The 16,973-nt window shown below is 40.4% G+C and overlaps 1 protein-coding gene across 1 annotated transcript in view; it reads right to left on the bottom strand.

Moving 5' to 3' along the window:
• The window catches only part of EFR3A (EFR3 homolog A), a 176,867-nt gene that overhangs the window by 101,630 nt on the left and 58,264 nt on the right, over positions 1 to 16,973 (bottom strand). Inside the window, exons 3-5 of the mRNA XM_069731930.1 lie at positions 5,617 to 5,693; positions 3,295 to 3,422; positions 2,629 to 2,779 (exon numbers count right to left, since the gene is read on the bottom strand). Of these exons, the coding sequence (XP_069588031.1) occupies positions 2,629 to 2,779; positions 3,295 to 3,422; positions 5,617 to 5,693 (356 nt within the window). The remainder of the gene's footprint in view (positions 1 to 2,628; positions 2,780 to 3,294; positions 3,423 to 5,616; positions 5,694 to 16,973) is intronic.

The following is a 16,973-nucleotide window of genomic DNA, read 5'->3' as shown; positions in this document are numbered from 1 at the left end:
TGTAAGTTATGAAGGCATAGATAGTGCCGTATCCTAGTATCTTCCTGTAAATAGTGAAGACAGATAGCGCTACCTCCCGGTCTTCACCTGTAAATGATGATGATGGACCATATAGTCTCTCTGTTTCAAACTAAATGGGATAACAGCAGAGTTAGTGCTTCCTCCTCTTTTCTTCCTGTAAACTATGATGGCACAGATAGATCAGGAAACCGCACTCTTCCTGTAAATGAAGATGGCAGATACTGCTGCCTCACTGTCTCCTTCTAGAAGTGACGCATAGCACTGTCTATCACTAAATATGGTAACAGTACAAATAGTGCAACCTCCTTGTCTCTTTCCGTAAATTATGTGCTGCAGATGATGGCACATATAGTGCGGTCTTCTTCACTTTTCCTGTAAATGTTGCAGGCACAAACAAGCAAGGCATCAGTGTTTCTCCTGTAAGTCAGGCAAGCACAGGTAGTGCTGTGTCCTTGTTAATTCCTGTAAGTGCTCTGGGCACAGATAGTGCTGCCTTCCCATCTTTTCTTGTAATGAGGTCACCGATAGGGTAAGTCACCTATGATACTGTTGTACCTTCTCTCTCTCATTTAAATTGCAATAATCAATGGTAGGAACATGTCAATGAAAGCAAAATGAAGAGTACATCATTTTGTGGATTTTTTTCCTTTTTTTTTTTCTTTAATCCAACACGATTTATAGCATAGCAGTGTTGGTAAAGCTGTAAATGCAGCCATTCTAGCAAAAAAAAAAAAAAAACACATCTCAGTCTCATAAAATATCTACCTCATATGGAAATAACCAGTGGTAAAAATATTATTACATGCAACCCCTGCAGAATAAACACAATGAATTTTGGCTTCATTTTCTTTTTTTCTTTTTTTATCGGGGAAATGAATAATATTCTGCGCTTATTTGCTCCACAAGATACCAACCGATAAAACGAACAATTTCTTTCGGTGCCTCAATCCAGCGTCTTAAATCCAGAAATAGGGGCTTAAAAATAGCTCATGGAACGATTAAAGAGATAACATCAAATACCGCTGTGCTTGCCAAGAGGACAACATTCTTGACCTACTTTTTTGCAAGATGAGTATTTTATGAATATTTTACTGATAGCAATATAGGAGTCTAAATAAAGAGCGAGTTCTCCGCTGGAGATTTTTGACAGTGAAGCGCACCAATTTACCAGAAGAGGAAAAAAAAAGGGTGAAAAAAAAAGAAAGGAAAAAAAAAAATCTGAAATCTTTCCAGCTGTAGAGCCACACATGCCTATTCTAAATCTGTGCATCTCACTGGAAAACGCCATGTTTTATACCATTTGTAAAGCAAATTTCCTACTATTTGTAAACAGCTTCCCTGCAGAAATATAGGTCTCTATGCATTTTTTTTCTTGTTTATATATTTTTTTTTTCTGTTCATGCTTCACATCACATAACCTGTTTAATTCTCTGGATTATTAAGGCCATGTATGTGTAGGTGTTTGTTTGTTTTTTTACCATTACGAGCATGTCATGGAAGGAAAAAATAAAACGAAATTATGAAAAAAAAAAAAGGTATGTTGCTCATACTACTGTGAGCAGCCTCTGAGTCCTGAACGTGTTATCATGGCTGCAGCGTCTCCAGACTTGTCGCCCATGGAGAACATCTGAGACCTCATTAGTCAGTCATTTCACAGGAGCTGCCAGCAGTGGATTTTGATGATTTTCTCAAATGCATTCAGTGGTAGATCCTTCCTCAGATGTCCATTAATAACCTTACTGATAGCAGTCGAGGCTGGAAGTGAAGGGACTTCTGCACGTGGCTCACACTTCAGACTGAATAAATTCAGATGTTTTAAAAGTTTTGCTTCCATTTTTTCATCATTTGCAGATCAGAAACATGTCCCCATCCTGTGATTTCCATCATTCCATAACTGACTTTTCGGTGTTGCAATTTCAATATTAAGGAGTGCATTTGACTGAAGCAGGGAGAAGCCTGTGGGGACCCTCCTAACAGATTAAACAGGCAGAAGACAAGATGACTGAAAAGGCCATTTCCCACCAGCTTCCACGTACCTGGCTCTGCTAGATCTACAGTTCTCTTCCTATGTTAGCATTAGGAGAATAAAGGAGTGGAGCAGGGAGAAGCCTGCGGGAACCCTCCTCAGTAATTGTGGGGAACCACCTAGGTGATTAAACAGACCTGAAACAAGTAGACTGAGAAGAATAATCACCGGGGCCAGTCCCCACCAGCTTCCCCTTGCCCGCCTCTGCTTGACTGACTGTTCTCTTGCTGTTTGTATAGGGATAAATGTAGTTAAGTGGAACTGGGAGGACACTGTGGGGACCCACCTAAGTGATTAAACAGACCTGAAACAGGTAGACTGAAAAGAAAGAATCCACCCAGGGGCAAGTCCCTGCCAGCCTTACCCTGCCTCCTCCTGCTCAATTGCTTGTTTTAATAGGGAGAATAGATGAGGGGCGGCAGGGAGAAGCCTGTGGGGTAAAAGGTCCCGCTAATTGTTCATCTCAGTCTCCTCGTTCCTGAAACTTCTTAACGTACGTATGTTCTCTTGAAAAGCCATAGTGTTTCAGAGAGATGAGAATAAGTCTTTGATCCGGTTGCTTTTAATACACAAATACTCACAGAATTTGTTCCATACACTTGCAGCTTAGGTTCTCCAGACTCCAGAAGCTTTGCTACCATGTGCAGAAAGCTCTCAACAAAGGGTTTGATGCTCTGAGAGTGGCAGGCCATAAGAAGCTGGTCTAACGCCTCCATGGCAATAAACACATTCCTAGGAAAAGAGGAAGACAGCAAAAGGATAGTTACTGTGGTACTGCTCCTGATGACGGACCCAAACACACAAAAATGAATGAAACGGAGCCTGGTCTTGTGATCTGAATGGACTTTCGCATTCAACATCCAGTACGGAAAGTGGACAACTTTCAATCTTGGTAAAACCCAAAGTTTCATACATTTGACTTGAGCGATACAAACCAAGGCCTCAGCTCCACCGGGAGAACCAGAATCCCATGCTCAAGGATTCAGGTGGAAGCTTCATACGGATTCATGATGTGATGTCAACCCGGCCCAAATCTTATCACAGACCACTACTAAGGACATCTCCCAATACAGCATACAAATAAATAATGCCCCACAGCCCCAAGATTCAAACATGGATTGGAGCACTGGACAAGGCCTTTTTGTCATCCATTACTGTCTAGTGTTACCGAGCTTTCAGGCTGAGTGACAGAAGACATTGTTTCCATAATGAAAAAAACTCACTGAACACAAATGAGCTTCACTCACCCGTAACGGTGTCTGACAACATCTCTGCTGAGTCTCTCCGCCAGGTAAGCACCAATCCGGTCCAGCTTTTCAGGGGCCGACACGGCATAAAATGTGAGTTTTTCCATGTCTGCCTTAACAAGTCCATGCTAGAAAAACAATAGCAGAAAAGACACAAAATCAACGTATATATAGAGATGTTCAGAAAGCAACAGCAGACTGATCTGGAGATCAAGGAAGCAGTATTACAGCAGTTATAGTAGTTATATTTTTGTACATAGGGGCAGTATTATAGTAGTTATATTCATGTATATAGGGGCAGTATTATAGTAGTTATATTCCTGTACATAGGGGCAGTATTATAGTAGTTATATTCTTGTACATAGGAGCAGTATTATAGTAGTTATATTCTTGTACATAGGAGCAATATTATAGTAGTTATATTCTTGTACATAGGGGCAGTATTATAGTAGTTATATTCTTGTACATAGGAGCAGTATTATAGTAGTTATATTCTTGTACATAGGAGCAGTATTATAGTAGTTATATTCTTGTACATAGGAGCAGTATTATAGCAGTTATATTCTTGTACATGGGGCAGTATTATAGTAGTTATATTCTTGTACATAGGAGCAGTATTATAGTAGTTATAGTCTTGTACATATGGGCAGTTTTATAGTAGTTATATTCCTGTACATAAGGGCAGTATTATAGTAGTTATATTCTTGTACATGGGGCAGTATTATAGTAGTTATATTCTTGTACATAGGAGCAGTATTATAGTAGTTATATTCATGTACATAGGAGCAGTATTATAGTAGTTATATTCTTGTACATAGGAGCAGTATTATAGTAGTTATATTCTTGTACATAGGAGCAGTATTATAGTAGTTATAGTCTTGTACATATGGGCAGTTTTATAGTAGTTATATTCCTGTACATAAGGGCAGTATTATAGTAGTTATATTCTTGTACATGGGGCAGTATTATAGTAGTTATATTCATGTATATAGGGGCAGTATTATAGTAGTTATATTCCTGTACATAGGGGCAGTATTATAGTAGTTCTATTCATGTACATAGGGGCAGTATTATAGTAGTTATATTCATGTACATAGGGGCAGTATTATAGTAGTTATATTCTTGTACATAGGAGCAGTATTATAGTAGTTATATTCTTGTACATGGGTGCAGTATTATAGTAGTTATATTCTTGTACATAGGAGCAGTATTATAGTAGTTATATTCTTGTACATGGGTGCAGTATTATAGTAGTTATATTCTTGTACATAGGAGCAGTATTATAGTAGTTATATTCTTGTACATAGGAGCAGTATTATAGTAGTTATATTCTTGTACATAGGGGTAGTATTATAGTAGTTATACTCTTGTACATAGGGGCAGTATTATAGTAGTTATATTCTTGTACATGGGGCAGTATTATAGTAGTTATATTCTTGTACATAGGAGCAGTATTATAGTAGTTATATTCTTGTACATAAGAGCAGTATTATAGTAGTTATATTCTTGTACATAGGAGCAGTATTATAGTAGTTATAGTCTTGTACATAGGGTATTATAGTAGTTATATTCTTGTACATGGGGCAGTATTATAGTAGTTGTTATATTCATGTATATAGGGGCAGTATTATAGTAGTTATATTCCTGTACATAGGGGCAGTATTATAGTAGTTATATTCATGTACATAGGGGCAGTATTATAGTAGTTATATTCTTGTACATAGGGGCAGTATTATAGTAGTTATATTCTTGTACATAGGGGCAGTATTATAGTAGTTATATACTTGTACATAGGAGCAGTATTATAATAGTCATATTCTTGTACATAGGAGCAGTATTAGGGCAGTATTGTACATGGAATAGTATTATATTAATTAAATCCTTGTAGATAAGAGGCAGTATTATATAGTTATAGTCTTTACATAAGAACATTTTATACTAGCTATATTATTTCTACCTGTAAATTAAAGTTCACTTAAACCTAATTATAGTACAAAACATAAAAGGAAGGAGGGCCCGAGTCCAACCTCAAAGATGGAGACGGGCGCAGCCGCGTGGAGGAGGAGAGGATCACCACCCGACCTCGGCTGCCCGGCGGGGAGAGAATCCAGGTGCTGCGTTCACCGGCCATGATAGCACCTGCAGGAACCTCTTCATGCCCCACTGGGGGACAGGAAAAACACTGGAGATAGCAGGAAGGGGAGGGTTACTTAACCTCTTTGTGTTTCCTGTCCCCCATTAGGACATCCTCCAAGGTGACTGTCGTGGAAGGTGACTAGAGAAAATACTAAAAGTTTTAAAGCCAAATATCTAAATACTTACTCTAGGATCTTCCGGGAAGATATTATCCACCAGGCGCTTGTAACGAGGCCGTAAAGCTCCGCAACAACAACAGAGACCTAAGAGAAAAAAATAAAAAAAATAGATTAAGGTGGTGAATATCGATCAGAGCACAGTCATATCTTGGCCAATACTTTTGATCAGTGTATATAGGCCCCTTTCAGATACTGGTAACACACAAGCATTTTAGCATCTGTTACGGTGAATGATGATGTTGAAGAATACATCATCTGCCTCTGTAGTAAGTGAATGTTGACAGCACTTCTGTAGACTTCAAAAGACACGTTCTGCTCTTGCTTGTTATGTACGGGCTCAATGTTAGGTCTGAAAAGCCTACATCTCACACCTGCAATATGAAAAGCACTCATGGCCACTTCATTTTCAGTGGATCGCTGGAGATCTCCATTCATGGACCTTTATGGACAGAGATGAGGGTTCCAAAGTCAAGAGTAATTTACACATCTCTAGAATATACGAGTTACATGAAAGGAGAAATTCTCTCTTGCAAGGACTTAAAATCCATCTGTGTTCATGTAGGTAGCAGGCGTATGTGCAATCAGTGTTTCACGGGTATGTTTAATGTACAAAGGTAGAAGTAGTTCTCATTTACAATCTCCTCTAAAGTAACATACATAGGGGAAAATAAGTATTTCATACACTACTGATTTTGCAAGTTTTCCCATCTACAAAGAATGGAGAGGTCTGTAATTTTTATGGTAGGTACACTTCAACTGTGAGAGACAGAGTCTAAACAAAAAATCTGGAAAATTACATTGTATGATTTTTACATACGGTAATTAATTTGCATTTTATTGCATGAAATAAAACTTACAGAACAACAGAACGGGTGAAAAAGACTTGGGTATGTTAGATTGCAGACTGCACATGAGTCAACAGTGTGATGCAGCAGCAAAAAGCAAACTCAGTTATAAGATGTATTAAGAGAAGCAAAGAGTCTAGATCACGTGAAGCAATTATTCCTCTCTACTCCTCCTTGGTCAGGCCTCATATGGAATACTGTGTCCAGTTCTGGGCCCCAGACTTTACAAAAGATATTGTACAACTGGACAAAGTTCAGAGAAGAGCTACCAGGATGGCGAGAGGACTACAAAGTATGTCCTAATGGTTAAAGGGTCTGGGAAAGTCTAGCTTGTAAAAAGAAGGCTAAGAGGAGACCTAATAGATGTCTAAAAATATCTGAAGGGCTGTCACAGTGTAGAGCAGTCCTGGGCAAGATGCAGCCCGCGGGCCGCATCCGGCCCTCCTGATGATTTTAAAAGGCCCGCCAGCTAGCTGTCACTTCTGACAGCCGCCCCCGACACCGCTCGGCCAGCCGCTTCTGAGGAGGACCGCTGGCGGCTGGAGTGAAGGCCCCGAGCTCATCCACACGCTGTCGGAACTGCGCTTGCAGAGCTGAGGGTGAGGAGGAGCCATGTTCCCCTGTGCTGTGTGAGCAGAGCTGAGGGTGATGAGGAGCCATGTTCCCCTGTGCAGGTGGATGCAGCAGCAGCGCCGTCAGGTTCCTGTTTCCTGCTCTGTCTTCTGCCCTCCCCCGCATCCCTGAAGCCAACGGAAGTCAACATGTCGAGTCTGCACAAGAGCAAGTAAGATCTGCAGAAGAGGGGAGTCCTGGGCAGGTCATGGGGGCTGCAGATGGGAGAGGAGGGGTGCATGCAAGGCTCGGGGCAGCCTGCCAGCAGGGGTGACTGGGGGGCAGTTGCTGTCTCTGTGTGGGGGGATAGGAGGGCTCCATGCCTGTGCACCTGTATAGAAAGTTCCTGCTTTGTATCATGCATTGTGTGTTCTATATAACAGATACAAACTCTGTACATCTAGTGCTGCGTGTGTGATCTCGGGGGGTGCGGAGACCCATTTCAGTGTTTGGGTGGTCCCCCAGGACACTATGGGGCTGTTACAGATACCCCAGCACTTGGCGCTCCCGTCAGCCCCATAGCCATTGCACATCTGTGTCCACCACTTGGGCGCAGGATCTTGTGAGCAGTCGATCCCTCCTGTGATCAGACAGACAGCTCTTTTCCTGTAGAGGGGTCATAATTGCTCTTCACGGGCCAACACCTTTAAAAGGGAACTTCCTAGATGTTTTTTCTTTAAAAAATGGAAGCAGTGGTGTAAATGTGTTAGTGCTTGTCCCCCCCATAAAAAAAAAAATGAGACCTTATTTGTAATGATCCAATGTGCTAATCTTGAGAAATCTTGCATAGAAACCATATGCAAATCATGCAAAAAGTGCACTGTGGGAGTGTCAATGCACTTGGAAGACAATACTGCTGTAGTGACACGCCCCCAGTGCACGTCCAGCCCGATTTGCATGTGACGTCTATACTAGATTTCTCAATATTGGTCCGTTGGATTGCTATACAAAAGGTGTATTGTTATTGGGGACAAAAAGCTCCTCCACAGCAATATTCCTACTGCCAGCTGTAAAGATGCGCTGACGGGCCCCTTTAAGCATTTTATCTGGTTCTCCAGTCACTGGGGGTAGGTTTCCCTTTTTTAAGCAGTGATCAGACCCCAACTGGAAAATCCATAGTGCTTTTATGTTACAGTGGGTGGATTTGCTGTTTTAATACACAGTCTTAAAGGGGTTGTCCAAGATTAGGAAAACATGGCTGCTTTACTCCAAAAACAGAGCCATCCCTATCTGTCTGTTTATGAAAAGATAGCATATGTATACTACAGTATTGGGTAAAAATGAGTTAATTATATTAGTCCGGCCCTCTAAAACCATCTCAATTTCTCATGCGGCCCCATGGCAAAATTAATTGCCCACCCCTGGTGTAGAGGGATCATCATTATTCTCATTTGCACATGGAAACAGGAGAAGCAATGGAATGAAACTGAAAAGGAGAAGATACAGATTAGATGTTAGAAAAAACTTTTTGACAGTGAGGGTCATCAATGAGTGGAACAGGCTGCCAGGAGAGATGGTGAGTTCTCCTTCAATGGAATCAAACAGAGGCTGGACAGACATCTGTGTCCTGGTGTCCTTAGACAGCTCTTTGGTCTTGTATATGGTGGAGAGGTTGGAGTGTGATTAAGTGTGTGGACAGGTGTCATTTATACAGGTAACAAATTTAAACAGGTGCATTTAATACAGGTAATGAGTGCAGAGTAGGAGAAAGAAAAACGAACAGGTCTGTGAGAGCCAGAATTCTTGCTGGTTGGTAGAAAAGAAATACTTATTTTATGCAACAAAATGCAAATTAATTAACTACAAATCGTACAATGTGAATTTCTGGTTTTTATTTTTAGATTCTATCTCTTACAGTTGAAGTGTATCTACTATAAAAATTACAGACCTCTCCATTCTTTGTATGTGGGAAAACCTGCAAAATCGGCAGTGTATCATATACTTAGGCTCTGTGCACACCATGCGGATCCGCAGCAGTTTCCCATGAGTTTACAGTACAATGTAAACCTATGGGAAACCGATAACGCTGTTCCCATGCTGCGGGAAAAAAACGCGCGGAAACGCAGCGGTTTATATTCCGCGGCATGTCAATTCTTTGTGCGGAATCCGCAGCGGTTTTACACCTGCTCCATAATAGAAAACCGCAGGTGGAATCTGTACTAAATCCACGGTAAATCCGCAGGAAAAATCCGCAGTGGACGATTCTACGTGTGCACATACCCTTATTTTCCCCACTGTGTGTGTATATACATAACATACATACATATATTTCCTTTACTGTGTTCCATTCACAATACACACAGACATAAAGAATCCTTGCTCTTCATTGCTTAGTTGGTCTGCAGAGAGAAACAGCAGCAGTATGGAGGACATTATACAGCAATACTGAGCGGTCCATATGTGAATCCAGCACTGAAGTGAGGTTAAAAATCTCAGCAACAACTCCCCATCTCTGCACTCCTCCTCTCTCCATAGAGTAAAATGGGCCATGTAAGAGCACTATAGAGTGAGCTGGAAATCTGTCTTGATTGAGCAAGAGTGTATAATTGTTTCAGGAGGCAGGGAAAGAAAGGTCTCAAATTGAAAAAAAAAAAAGCAGATTTTTTATTAAAAGCTTTCTTATATATTTGCCTATATGACTGATTTCTGCAAAGTTTGTTGAAAGTGCAGTTCCCTTTTAACCCCTTCCAACAGAGGCCAATATTCTTAATTTTTGTAATAGAAGTTTTGTTTGTTTTTTATTTGATGGAGCCGTACGAGCTCTTTGTTCTTGTTTTCTTTCTTAGGTAAAGTGTAGTTTTTATGGTTACCATTTTGGGGTAAATGCAAATTCTCGATTCTTAATTCCATTTTTAGGGGGAAGTCCAGGAGACGGAATAAATGGCACCAAAGTGGACACTAGATGGTGGTTTAGTAACCTGAACACTCAAATCTTGCAAGATGGAAGAATAAATCAATATTCCACCGAAGTTACGTACCGGCAGAGCAGTGAGCTGTAATTTATGCAGACAAGCATTGCCAGAACTGTGGAGGACTGGTTAAATGTTTTATTTTTTTCGGTAACTCTGTGCCCCCTTTGAAGCTGGTGTATAGCCCAGCAGAGGACAGGTGCAGGGGGTGAGCTGGATCAGGAACGCATTTCGATTCCACTTCTCGTTCTTCTGCGGCTTCACAAAAGTATCTGCCAATTTCTGTCAAAAGAAGCAGCGAATGTGCCCTAGAAATGTCTGCAGGTTTTAAGATTATTCCGCAAAGGAGAAAAACAAGAATTTGGAAATCAAATAGGTTTTGAGCCCGGAAGGTTGAGTCTTGGGCTTCGCTTACTGAAGTGATATTATTCCCCCTCCTCTGAATTTACATTCTTAAACTCATTAAGGTGCATCGTTAATGGTGATTTATTATTTAGCAGAGCAGCGAGAGCGGAGAAGCGGGGTAAGTTTACATCAACAAATAATTCACGGCGGCTACAAAATCCTTAAATAACCTCCGCTCTCCAAGGTTCTGCACATAGAATTCATTTAAACTATTCTCATTTTTGTTTTCTTTAACATTAAGACTTTTAGGGGCCCACAATGGGGAAAGATTTTCTATGGGTTTTTTTTTTTCAATGACATGTTAATATTTTTTTACTACATTTTCTTATTCTCACAGATTGGACTTTTTTTTTTTTTTACAATCACGGCAATGCCCAATAAATTAACTTTTTAAATCCTTTATTATTGAACTGGGAGAAGATTCAACTTTTATATTGTTTGATATTTAAAAATATTATTACACTATTTTTTTGTCCCCTTATGTGACTTAACCCTACGATCATTTGGTCCATTCATTCACCCACACCCAATGGGGAATGCACTCGTATGTCCTTAGTTGGGAAGGAGTCTGTCACGACACAGCTGTCAGGTGACACGGGACTAGGGGCTCCTTCCCTATCCCTAACACTAGGGGGCGCCCTAGTGCTCAATACTGCCGGGGATACTTCTGAAGGTGAAGATGCCGGGGCCTCCACCCTTGCCTTATTCCCTAAGTTAGCCCTCCGTCTGTTCTCTCTCCCCACCGGAGAAGGAGTACTACTGTGCACTGTAGTACACCAACCCGACAAAAAAGGCAACATAAACAAGGGTTAACAGAAAACTCCAGACATACAAAATATTCACTCACATATAACAGAGGAATGCACCGGGGTGTGAAGATAGGGGAATAAACCAAAGTTAAAGGAGGGAAGGGAATTGCCATGAATACAAACCAAGCAAAGGTCAATAATAAGTCCTCCAACTCTCATTCTCACACAAACTCCTCTCCCACTGTTAGCCATGTAGCAATAAAGCTGGCTCTGACAAGGGTTAGCATAAAAGCCCAGATTATAAAGGGGAAGGGAATGGCTAACCGAGCAAATTTTCACAGTAACCCTGTGACAGAGTCGGGCTTTATTCACACAAGTATATATCGTAATTACATCCATCAGCCGATGCAGACAGAGTAACAGCCTGGCCCTAGAGATAGGACATTGGACAAAGTCACTAGATCATAATGCCAAGAGTAATGTACACTTAAAGTCACCTCCATTCTCCAAAAAATATGGGGTGCAGAAATAAAATTACTTGCAAACATTTTGACTCTTAAAGTGCCTCTGCTAGATCCTAATTTTAGAGAGGCGTAAAATATTAAGAGTGAACTTGGGGATGTAGTTTTCTAGGATTGTGTTTTAATATTTCCATAACTGCTAAGAAAGTGAGCCAGTCCTACTTCACACATACACAGAGAGAAACCCACATACACACAAAAAGCGTCTGCGAGTCCAGCTTCCCCCTCCCACACATGGAGAGAGCCTGTGAGTCCCGATTCCCCACCCACAGAGAGCCTGAGAGTCCAGATTACCCGTCCCACACATAGAGAGAGCACAATTTGTCCCATCGACCCAGAGAAAGTCCAGGAATCCTGTTTACCCCTATCATTCATCAAGAGTCTGTAAATCCTGATTACCCATCCATTTATAGAAAACGCTTGCAGATCAGGACTGTGCAAATCTTTCTGCTGAACTCTACTAATGAGTTCTTTCTATGTATAGGTGGGGGGGTACCCAGACCCTCAGGCTCGCAATCCACGTAGGGGGATGGCCCGACCCTCAGGCTCTCCCTTCACGTGTGGGGAGAGCCCAAACCTCAGGCTCTCCCTGCCAGCCACAGTTCCCACGCTGTCAAATGACAGCGTGAGCCCACAGCTGTGATCGGAGGTAAAACGTTTACCACTGGTCACTGGCGCCAATAGTTGGGACTACTGTTCCCATCAGCCCACGCCTGCTGCCGCTAATAACAGGGAGAACAGGCGGCTGCTGATGGGAGTACTCATCAACAGACACCTACACTCTAAATAAATAAGAAAAAATTCTGTGGGTTCCACTCTATTTTTTGATAACCAGCCAGGCAAAACCGACAGCTGGGGGCTGCAACCTTCAGCGGTCAGTGTTAGCAAGGCTAGTTATCAAGAATAGAGGGGTCCACACTGCAATTTTTAAAATTTAAATAAGAAATAAAAAAATAAAAAATAAAAAAACAGTGTGGGGCCCCCTCCCCATTTTTGACAACAAGCCAAGCTAAAGCAGACAGATGGGGGCTGGTATTCTCAGGCTGGTTAAGGGGCCATGGATATTGGCACCCCCAGCCTGAAAATAAAAAAATATTTTATATATAAATTGGATAATCCCCGAGATTAGCATTAACCCCCCAATCCCTCCCATGCTTTGCTGTCTTCAAGCAGGGCAACATTGGACACTTGAGAAGACTCCTAATGAAAACTTAATATAGGAAACCCCATTAATAACTGGCTGAGAGAAGAGAATGGTGCAGCCGGTGTGTATCACTTTGATTTTTGATCGGTTTGGCCAATGACCCATAGTAGGAGTGGAACTATGCTTCCCTCCCGCAAGCTTCAGAGCAGCATGAACCCTATCACCCTGCTGTTGTGTTGTTCTATATACCAATCCTTTTCCAGCAGCACTTGTGGCAGCCAGGATAATAGCACGATATCCATGTTGGCGCTCACCGCTTTGTGCTATGATCAAGTTCATTAGACCATGTAGCTTTTGAGCAGATTATCCATTTGAATAACACAAGATGATCTGCGGAGATTGTGATTCATGACTGCAGGTGGAAATTAATCACCTGAAAGGAATAACATGCGGGGAAGATCAGTGGCTCTGAATATTTTAATATGTATTAAGACGTGCACCATCTGATTTCCACTGTGCCGACTGGGTCGTGCTTTTCGAGCTGGAGAGCTTCACGGCTCAGGGGAAATCTGAAAGGTTTGAGTAAAATTAAAAAGGAAAATTATGGGATGAAAAGGAAGTGATTGGTGAAAATATGCTTTATAACCATTGCATGTAGGAGGAAGAAAAAAAAATAAATCTGGAAAAAATAAAATAAAAACACAATCTAGGCCTAGGTCTTCCACTGGCATAGGGAAGGTAAAGCAGATACGTAAACATTTATGAACAATTTAAAACCCAAAAATCGTAACGTAACATAAAATGGGATATTCCCGTTTTCATATATTGATACAGAGCTTGTAAAAACAAGGACTTTTGCAATTTGCCGCTTCTTAAAATTTGCAGTCGTTCTTGAGATATTAATACTTTTGCAGTCTTTACTGCTCGTTGCCTAGGAGACCGACCTCCGCTGCTGTCCAGCTTGTAAGCGCTGCGCTGAAGCTGACTGGGATTAGGAGGTAATAGAGTACAGCTGCCGTTCTGAACAGCTTCAAAATACTGTTTTCAAGCTCAATAGAAAAGAGCTTGTAAGCCCTGTACATGTTCTGCTATCTGACAGTGGTGGTCGGTCTCCAAGGCAACAAGCTGTAAAGAGAAACGCCAGCCTGTAGGAGGTGTTAAGTATTGTTTTTGATGGCATACATGAATTTTAAAAAACTATATATCAGTCTGAATACGGCGTCGGCCACACTCGCACAGAAGCATCTACCGCACTGCCGTGCAGGTGTCATTTTCAAAATTTCTCTTTTTTTTTTTTTAATTACAATAATTAAATACACATTATAGATGCGATCATGCAGCAGCGCAGGTGCCGATGCCTGCAGAAGATGATTTTTTTAAAAATATATATTATGTAAACTAGGGGGTCAGGTCACTGTCAGCAGGCTGCATTATGAATAGTTAATCAAAGCATCACATGCAGACCCCCACAGACCGCCCAGGAGCACGAGCATATCATTAACTCAAAACTGAAAATAAAGATTAAACAAGAACCACAAGACGGATTTCGTCACCAGGTATCATTGTCATCAGTATAACGGCGCCGACCCGACACTATGTGTAGGTTGCTGAGCACAATCCTACTGACTGGTTCCCTTTAAGATTACCAGGTGGTCCGGATTTTTATAAAAGATATAAGCAGCGCTTCCCACAGTAGTAATGTCCCCTTTTCTAAGACTGAGCTTATGGTACATTTGTATTATAATATATATATATATATATATATATATATATATATATATATATATATATATATATATATATATATATATATATATATATATATATATAGTGGATATATATATATTGTGGATATATATATATTGTGGATATATATATATATATATATATATATATATATATATATATATATATATATATATATATATATATATATATATATATATATATATAGTGGATATATATATATTGTGGATATATATATTGTGGATGTTCCCCGCTGCTGGTGGGTAGAATATCAAATCCAGGTATACACCGAAAAGGGTATGTGGCTCTTCGTCGACGCGTTTTGAAGTCAACATACTTCTTCAGACCAAAATATTATATATATATATATATATATAAAATATATATATATATATATATATATATATATAAAATATATATATATAAAATATATATATATATATATATATATAAAATATATATATATATATAAAATATATATATATATATAAAATATATATATATATATAAAATATATATATATAAAATATATATATATATAAAATATATATATATATATATATATAAAATATATATATATAAAATATATATATAAATACATATACATATATATATATATATATATATATATATATATATATATATATATATATATATATATATATATATATATATATATATATATATATATATATATATATATATAATATATAAATATATATATGGAACCAAGCACCACTATAAAACTGTCAGAAATCCAGTTTGTCCCACACAGCCATACTCATTACAAGGTATATACACACAAACCACACAGAAGAATGTCTTCACTTACAATCAGCAGCTGGAATATCCAGGGTCTCAACGCCTCAACCTTTGGATCTAAAACAAAGGACCCTGATTTTATACAAAGTATGAAAAATATAGACATTCAGATCCTCCTGGAAACATGGACCAGAGCCGAAAACGAATCCCTGGTGCCTATTGGATACAAGGAATTCTTGGTCCATGCCCAGAAAAATAAAAACATCAAACAGGGCCGGGGCTCAGGAGGAGTAGCGATCTGGTATAAAGAGGAGCTCCACCAGTACATCAAACCGGTGAAGAAAGGAGACAGCCACATATGGATCAGAATCAGCAGCTCCATCCTCACCTGTCAGTCTGATGTCCACCTCTGTGCCACCTATATACCACCGCCAGAGTCCCCCTACTTCAATCCAGACTGCTTCGAAATCTTACAAAGAGAAGCCGCCCATTATCAGGCCCTGGGCAAAGTTCTCATCTTTGGAGACCTCAATGCAAGAACAGGGAGAGAGAGAGACTTCCTGACCACGGATGGAAACATCTACATACTTGGAGCAGAGAATGACGGCCAAGACCCTGTACACACTGAGAGAAACAGCTATGACAGTACAGTCAACAAAAGTGGCAGAAAGCTCCTGAACGTATGTAAAAGTTTAGGACTTCATATCCTTAATGGACGATGCAAGGGTGACTCCTTAGGAAGGTATACACTAAACTCCCATGTAGGGAGGAGTGTAGTTGATTACGCCATTACAGACATGAACCTGGCAGATGTCAGCGCCTTCATAGTCACCCCACAAACGCACCTGTCAGACCACAGCCAACTTCTTCTGTACATGAAATCTACAGAGAAACCATCCACTCAGAAGCCACAGCAGAGCGGCCTCTTCACCCGGCCTCCATCCTATAAATGGTCCAAAATATCGGCACTAAGATATAAAGAAGCTTCCAGAAGTCCTGAAATACAGCGGATGCTCCACCACTTCTACAACCTTGAGTACATGCCAAACCCAGAGGGAGTGAACCAAGCAGCAAAGGACCTCAACAATATATTCTACGCAATGGCCAGACTGTCCGACCTTAAAAAAGTCGACTACAAGAGACCAAAAGAAACACAGGTCAATGGCTGGTTTGACAGAGAATGTAAAGCTGTACGGAAGACCCTGAGAACAGCCTCCAACAAGAAACACAGAGACCCCAACCACCTGGGTCTGAGGGAAGCCTATGACTCCATACAAAAGCAGTACAAAACCATCCTCAGGAGGAAGAAGCAGAGTTACATCTCTACGAAGCTCAATCAACTCCAAGACGCCCTCCAAGACCACTCCTTCTGGGAACTATGGAACCACATGGACACCAAAGACAAGAAAAACAACAACCATATCCAAAATGGCAACCTCTGGCTCCAATACTTCAGAGACCTCTATAAAGACATTCCAAAGGAAGGACTAAGCCAAGAACAGGAAAACATAATGGCGAAACTAAAAGCAATGGAGGAAAAAAATCAAAAACTTCCAAAACCCGGTGGATACACCTATAACACTACAGGAAGTAACCGAGAGACTCTCCTCCATAAGAAGTAGAAAAGCCGGTGGCCTAGATGGAATCCTACCAGAAATGCTGAAGTACAGC

This window comes from Ranitomeya imitator, chromosome 6 (genome assembly GCF_032444005.1).
Source record: "Ranitomeya imitator isolate aRanImi1 chromosome 6, aRanImi1.pri, whole genome shotgun sequence".
Lineage (NCBI taxonomy): Eukaryota > Metazoa > Chordata > Amphibia > Anura > Dendrobatidae > Ranitomeya > Ranitomeya imitator.
This window is presented reverse-complemented; position numbering and strand designations above follow the sequence as displayed.